The 7,403-nt window shown below is 33.0% G+C and overlaps 1 protein-coding gene across 1 annotated transcript; it reads left to right on the top strand.

Annotated features, from left to right (window-relative positions):
• Positions 1-473: 473 nt before the first annotated feature.
• LOC130948669 (lectin alpha chain-like) lies at positions 474-1,531 on the top strand. The gene has a single exon (XM_057877508.1). It carries the CDS (start codon positions 496-498, stop codon positions 1,369-1,371), a length of 876 nt encoding a protein of 291 aa, XP_057733491.1. The 5' UTR covers positions 474-495; the 3' UTR covers positions 1,372-1,531.
• The last annotated feature ends 5,872 nt before the right edge of the window (positions 1,532-7,403 follow it).

A 7,403-nucleotide genomic window follows, 5' to 3' on the forward strand; every position in this document is an offset into this window, starting at 1 on the left:
ATATTAATTATTGAAATAAATAATTTTAAAAATTATTATAAAAATTTGTCTCAAATCTTATCTCGTTTATATTATAATCGAGATAATTTTGTACGTATCTCATTTACACTATAAACGAAATATACAAATATTACGTATACACATATATTAACAGCTATTAAAATTTTTAAAATACACAATATTTTTTAATATTATATATTTACAATTATATTAAATATACATTAAAATTAATTATTAAAATTATTTATTAATATAAAATATACATTAAAATATAAAATATATATTAAAAATAAATTAAATTACATATATAAATATATAATTAATTAATATAATAATTAATTTTTAATATCCACCTAACATTTTTTTTATATTTACAGAAGTAACGTTTTGCATGCATCATGCGCCTTAAACCTACTGTCACCCACTCTATATATACCCAATAAATTAGCACTAAACTTGCAACCCACACTAAACATAACTTTATACGTACCAGCCATGGCGTCTAGCTCCAAAATACCCTTATCCCTTCCCCTTCCTGCCTCCGTGGCCATCTTCCTCATCCTACTCCACAGTGTGAACTCAGCGGATGTCACCACTTTCCTCTTCGACAGGTTCGATCAAAGTAACGAGAATCTCCTCATCATCCAAGGCGACGCTTCCGTTTCAAGCAACGGAGCCTTGCAACTCACTAAGGTTGACAGCAGTGGCGTCCCACAAGGAGGTAGCGTCGGCCGAGCCTTGTACTCCGATCCCATTTCGCTCTACGATAAATCCACCGGAGCAGTAGCATCCATATTCACCTCCTTTATCTTCCTCATTTCTTCACCTTCTGATACCCCGGCTGACGGCCTTACCTTCTTCCTCGCTTCCCCGGATACTACTATCCCTCCTAACTCCGGTGGTGGCTACCTTGGCCTCTTTAGCGCCTCAAATGCACTAAACAACACGCGCAAAGAGCTCGTTGGTTTTAAATCCACATCTGACAAAGTTGTTGCTGTTGAATTTGATACGTACCCTAATCTCAATCTCGGGGATCCCGATTACAAACACATCGGAATTGATGTGAACTCTATTAAGTCGGAAGTTACCGCTGAATGGGACTTTCAAAATGGAGAACCGGTGGCGGTAACAATAAGCTATGATCCCTATGGCAAGACTCTTAGAGTTTTTGCTTCTTACCCTAATGGTTACAACGTGGACTTCACTCATGACATAGATTTGACCACTGTTCTTCCTGAACAAGTTAGGGTAGGGTTCTCTGGTGCCACTGGACAGTACTCACAAATTAATAACATAATATCTTGGTCTTTTGGTTCAATTTTAGGGAAAAGCTTCAAGGTTGAGAAAGGTGGTATTGCAAGTGTTGTGTAATGATTGGGCATGACGCTACATAATAATAATAAGGACAAGCACATGTAGTCCATTGTATATGTGAATACTGCACTGTGCTTGTGGTGTGTGTTTCTGCCTTCTATGTAATATATCCATGAACAATGAACTCTTCCTAATAAGATGCGTTTTGATTTTTGTACTTTTCTGTTGTTTTGGTTTCGTTAGAAAAAGTGACACATGTCAAGAAAAAAAAAGAAAAGAAAATAGAGGTATATATGATTTTTTAGGAGAAATATAAAGAAAAAAAAATTTAAAGAACTAATTTTTTGTTAACTAATATTTTTTAATTTTAATGTTTAAATTTATAATTTTAAATTTAGAATTAAATATTTATAATTTAGTATTTAATATTTTAATGATGTTACAAGTACAAGTTTTTTAATAATTAAATTTAATTAAGTTGGCAGAATATCATTAAAAAAAAATGCGCACATGCATCACATGCTTTTTCATTTGGTGCTTCTTTGGCGGATGATTGTTTTGTAAAGAGTATAGAAATTTATTGATTGTACCAAAATTTTATACATAGCACATAACTTATTAATATAACATAAAATTTTGTTCACATAGTATATAAATTTTTGTATATAATATATATATTTTGTTGGTTGAATGAGTCAATATTCTGAGTATATAGTTTTTAATAAAAAATTTATATAGTGTGCAACAAAATTTTTTATATTATGAACATCTGATATTTTTTTAAAAATTTATGTATTGTGCACCAAAATTTTTGTGTTATACACCAATATTTCTATGTTGTTCTTTAAAATGCCTTTGAGGCATGCATACTTTACTAGTTGGACAATAATAATGTTATGTGCATATGGTCTTTCAAAAATTTATGTGCTACTTATTAAAATTTATGTGTTGTGCATTAATATTTCTATGTTGTGAATCAAAATTTCTGTGCAGCAGTGGTAGCGGCGACAAAAAACGGTGGCAATAGAATGACCAACGCGACACAAGGTGTCCACACAGTCTTTGAACATTGTTGGTGGTGGCCGATGCTGATAGAGCGGCTGCCAAAAGTGGTTAGTGGGAGAGAGATAGAGGAGAAGGTTAGAGAGAGAGAGGGTAGTTCAAAAATGAGAAGAAAAAAAGTTTGCGGTTTGAATTTAGGGCAAGATTACTATCGGATTTACCAGCGGATAAATCCGCACTAATGCTTTGCAAATGACCAAAATACAGCATTGCACTAATTCGGATAATCTGACAGTAATGATCGCATCATTTTTTCTTTTTTTCTTCCTCCAATTATTACCGTTGAAAAATCAAATTCGACGATAATCTTTTTATCCGACGAATTTATTACTAAATCTGCCAGTAAATCCGCTGCTAACGTCTGATGTTAAATCTGACAGTATTCAGCATTTTTCTTGTAGTGCATGAAAGATGAAATTTTGCTGACAAAACTACCGAACCTGAAAAAATTATTTAAAATTCCTAAACTACCCTCTAATCTAACCTAATCTTAAATTCAAATTTTACTCCACCACACCAATTCCAAACCCTACCAGCATCCAAATTCTTTCACACAATCACTCGTCCCTAACTACCACCATCACTGCTGCTATTGCCACTTCTTTCTTTTTACTATCACTATTATACTATTTTATTTTTCTCCGATCACTACCAACGAGCCCATCTTCTTTCTCATATAAATCACAAATCTCCTTTATTTCATCTGAGAACGAATTGCAAACCTCTTTTTCAACAACTCGATGAAATCTAGATTGAGGTAGAGGAAAGAGAGGAGGGCAATGGCTCCAGGAACCATATAGTTGCCATTGCCGGCTATTGAAAGATCCAAAAGTGAGAAAGACCAAACCAAAAAAAAAAAAAGAAAGAAAAAGAGATAAGGTGCAACGATGAGGAGTAAGTATGAAGATGATGAAGGAAATTACTACTGTCAGAGAGAGAAAGAGAGAGAGATGCTATACAGTGAAAAGAAGGAAATACAGAAGGGAGAAATTATTGTCGAGTGTGAGATCAGATGAGCTACCACTATTTGAATGTTACTTGTTATTTTTTCCTTTACTTTCTACTTTAGTTTTTTAAGTGGGATTTAGAAAATTTTGTAGTTTAAAAATCTATAAATAAAATAACCATGGAAGATTTTGAGGAATTAAAATTTTGATAATGGGAATGATAGATTTATTACAAAAAAAAAAGTCTTGGTTTAGAAATTTTGAAACTACCCAAGTATGAGTTATTAGAGGTGGTGGAAGTATAGTCATGGCGACGATAATAATGATGGCGACGACCGTAGTGATGACAATGGTAGTAATTAGGAATGAGATTTGGATGATAATAAAGTTAGATGGCGGTGATAAAGGGTTGAGAATTTAAAAGTTAGTGGCAAAAAATTAGAATTGGGTTTAAATAGGTAAAAGAATATTTAAAAATTTTAGGTAATTTTTTAAAATTTTAATAATTTTATTAGAGAAAATTTATCTTCTATAAATTTAAAAGTTAATTTTTGAAATATAAATTTATCAATATTCTAGGTATTCAGGAGTAAAAAATAGTAATTTCTCGAATTCTTTAAAGGAGCTGCTTAATTGGGTATAGAATTCGTGGAGTGGTACGATCAGTATGAAAAACAAAATCTCAACTCATTTGTCAAAATTAAAGGATTTAACTCTATTCAAATAATATGCACAAATTAAAATGATAAAATAGAAATGTGAACAGTTTAACTTTATCTGATTATATAATAAAAAATATTATTTGTATATTAAAATCAATCACCAATTTATTTGTGTATAAATACATGTGTAGTTTAATTTATTTTTAATGTGTATTTATATTCTATCATATATTTTATACTAGTGACTAACTTTAATAACTTATTTTAGTATACACGTAGCATAACTCATATAATAAATATCTCTCCGATTTTTCCTTCAATTCACATCAACATACAAAAAAATTATTTACACACACATATATAGAAAACACTTCACGTGCGCCACGGTACGGGACTGGAGTTTCAAAACTTCAACCCAAGATTGTCAAACTCGCGAGTCTAGGTAAACTCGTGGAGTTGAGCTAGACTCGATTCGTAGATTCGACTCGTAGATTCGTACGAGTTTACCTATATTTTTTTATTAATATATATATATATATATATATATATATATATATATATATACTCAGATATAGACATTTAAACTTAACAATTTCAACATCAAAATATATAATAAATTAGGATCCCGCTAGGGAGACAATGGACTATTTGTACAATGTGTACAATGGACTATTGAGTTACAAAATGAATATCCCCCATACTATCTAGAATAACCATCCGAGTACTAGGGATAATAAACAACTTTCCAAAAGTTTAAACTAATTTTGGGGTTCACCAAGGATCAAATTTTTGACCTTTTGAATCTAGAGCTCTAATACCATGTCATGATACCACTCATCCCAAAAGTTTCAACTGATGAGAAAAGGTAACACTAATGGTTATATCTCTAATACTCCCTAAACTTTCATTGTACACATTGTACAAATATTCCATTGGCTCCTCATACTTTCCCAATAAATTAACATAATACTACAATTACAAGTTACAACAAGTACTCAAGATCACACATTTAAATCCTTCACAAGTATGTATCTAGTTCAACATAAAACACACAATCACACAATCAAAGCTTCATAAGACACAACCAAAACACAAAAGAAAACAACAAAGCAACAATTAAATATTCTAATAAAGTCTAAAACTCAAATTCTCCAATATCTTCATCTTCCATGGTATCAACATCATCATCTTCACCATCTTCATCAGAAACATTATTTCTTTCAGGCTCAGGTTCAACACGGCCAACAAAATCATCATCATCATTCACACGTTCATCTTCTTCCTCTATTAAATTTTGTTGTGGATCCCCAATAAACTCATTCTCACCTCCCTCACCCATGTTGAATTCATTACTATTCATACTTGGAATAGCAAATTCATTACTATTTGGATCATCATTAGTATTGTCATTCGTTGGCAAGTGAGAATACTCAACACTTTCAGCAATGTTTTCATTAATATCTTTAGTTATCCACTCATCATCGGAATGCACTGCATCAAATTCAAGTTATGGAGTTTTTCTAATTTGCTTGCCCTTTAACTTCAAATTATACATCACATACACTAAATTATTCATTTTCTTTTGATGCAACCGATTTCTTCTCTTTGTATGAACCTAAACATATAGTGCTAATAGTTAATAAATACACAAAAATTAAAATTAAAATAAATAATGAATAGTTCTAAGGATTAAGAAATTACCATTTCAAATGCACTCCAATTATGCTCACAACTAGATCAACTACAAGTTAAGCTTAGAACTCGGATAGCAAACTTCTTTAGTTCTGGACAACTATCTCTATAGAAGTCCCACCACTCAGCAGGTAGCATGGTCTTCCTACTACTCTTTGCAGTTTCATTACCAAAGAGGCCTCTAGCATAATGAAAGTCAGAAAGCTGTAGACTAACCTTTTTCCTTTCTTCCTGGTTAGGAACCAGTTTTTTTAAACAACTATATAGACAAATCTTAATGTCAGCATCATCAACCATGAAATTAGGTTCATAGTGATAATGAGGATTAAGACAATACGCAACTGCATGCAATGGTCTATGTAGTTGACTTTTCCATCTTCCATCAATAATTTCCCATACAGGTTCATAACTAAAAATAACAATGCAAATGAATGAAAATAGACAAGAGACTTCAGTGAAAGGAGGAAATCACATGGGATGGTTGGAGTAATGAGTTATCACAAAAATTGTCGGTTTCTTGAAAGAAAAAAGTTGAAGGACTGGTTTACAGGCTGTGCTGAAATGGGCATAGTCAATAGACAATAGTGGTGTTAGTGTTGTTGATTTTGAAATGTTAATGATGAATCTGAGCTTGTGTTTTTATTCAAGCCTTTGGATTTTAGGTAACCCTTTCTTATGAGTCAATTTATTAAGACAAAAAGCTTCAGTTTTGTTTTGTAAACTGAACTGTGAGGTTGTGAGTTGTGACCACACAATCATACATGTCTCTTCCTTTTCAGCTTATTTTCTTTATTCTTTAGATGTTACTGAATTTATTACATTCCAAAATATTCCTTTGACATTGGAAAAAATAAACAGATATAAAAAATAAATGCACTCCCTTGCAGAATTTTTGGTATGTAAAAACTAAAAAACTTCAATCAATTATTACAATATTGCCAATTGATTACTAGTACTAAGTATTAAGTAACACAGTAACACTTTAAAGTTTAAACCAGACAAGACACAAGAGACAACCAGTAAACCACAGTACCACACATTTTAACCATGAAGCATGAAGCATAAAGCAGCATCAGTTTAATTTTTTTTTTAACATATCAAATCTCATTCACCAATTCTGTGTATGATTTAAACTAAACTAAAAATTAACATCAGAAGTTCAGAACCAAAATTGCAGAATTGATACCAAGATTGATAATATTTGAATTTGTTTAAAAAAATTATCTTGGAGAATAAGGCAGAATTGAAGCATATTGGTAGTGAAGAATAATGGCGACGAACAGGGAAGGGGAGGCAAACACAGTGAAGCAGAACAGGGAGGAGTGCGACGGCCGACGAATGCAGAATAGGGGCAGTGAACCTTCACTGCGTGGTGGTGGGCTCTGCGACTCTGTGTGGTCTCTGCGTGGTGGTGGCCTGGTGTCGACGAGGAACCTTCACTGCGTGGTGGACTGGTGGTGGGCTCTGCGGCTCTGCGACTCTGCGTGGCCTCTACGTGGTGGTGGGTTGGTGTCGATGAGGAACCTTCACTGCATGGTGGTGGGCTCTGCGACTCTGTGGTGCACGAAATTGCAATCACACTTTTGCAATCCCGCACAACTAACCAGCAAGTGCACTGGGTCGTCCAAGTAATACCTTGCGTGAGCAAGGGTCGATCCCACGGAGATTGTTGGCTTGAAGCAAGCTATGGTTATCTTGTAAATCTTAGTCAGGATATCAGAAATTA

The sequence above is a fragment of the Arachis stenosperma genome, chromosome 9 (genome assembly GCF_014773155.1).
Source record: "Arachis stenosperma cultivar V10309 chromosome 9, arast.V10309.gnm1.PFL2, whole genome shotgun sequence".
NCBI classification, from domain to species: domain Eukaryota; kingdom Viridiplantae; phylum Streptophyta; class Magnoliopsida; order Fabales; family Fabaceae; genus Arachis; species Arachis stenosperma.

What these genes read in the sequence shown, in the direction of transcription:
- LOC130948669 (XM_057877508.1), top strand. Translation starts at nt 496, where the DNA reads ATGGCGTCTAGCTCCAAAATACCCTTATCCCTTCCCCTTCCTGCCTCC.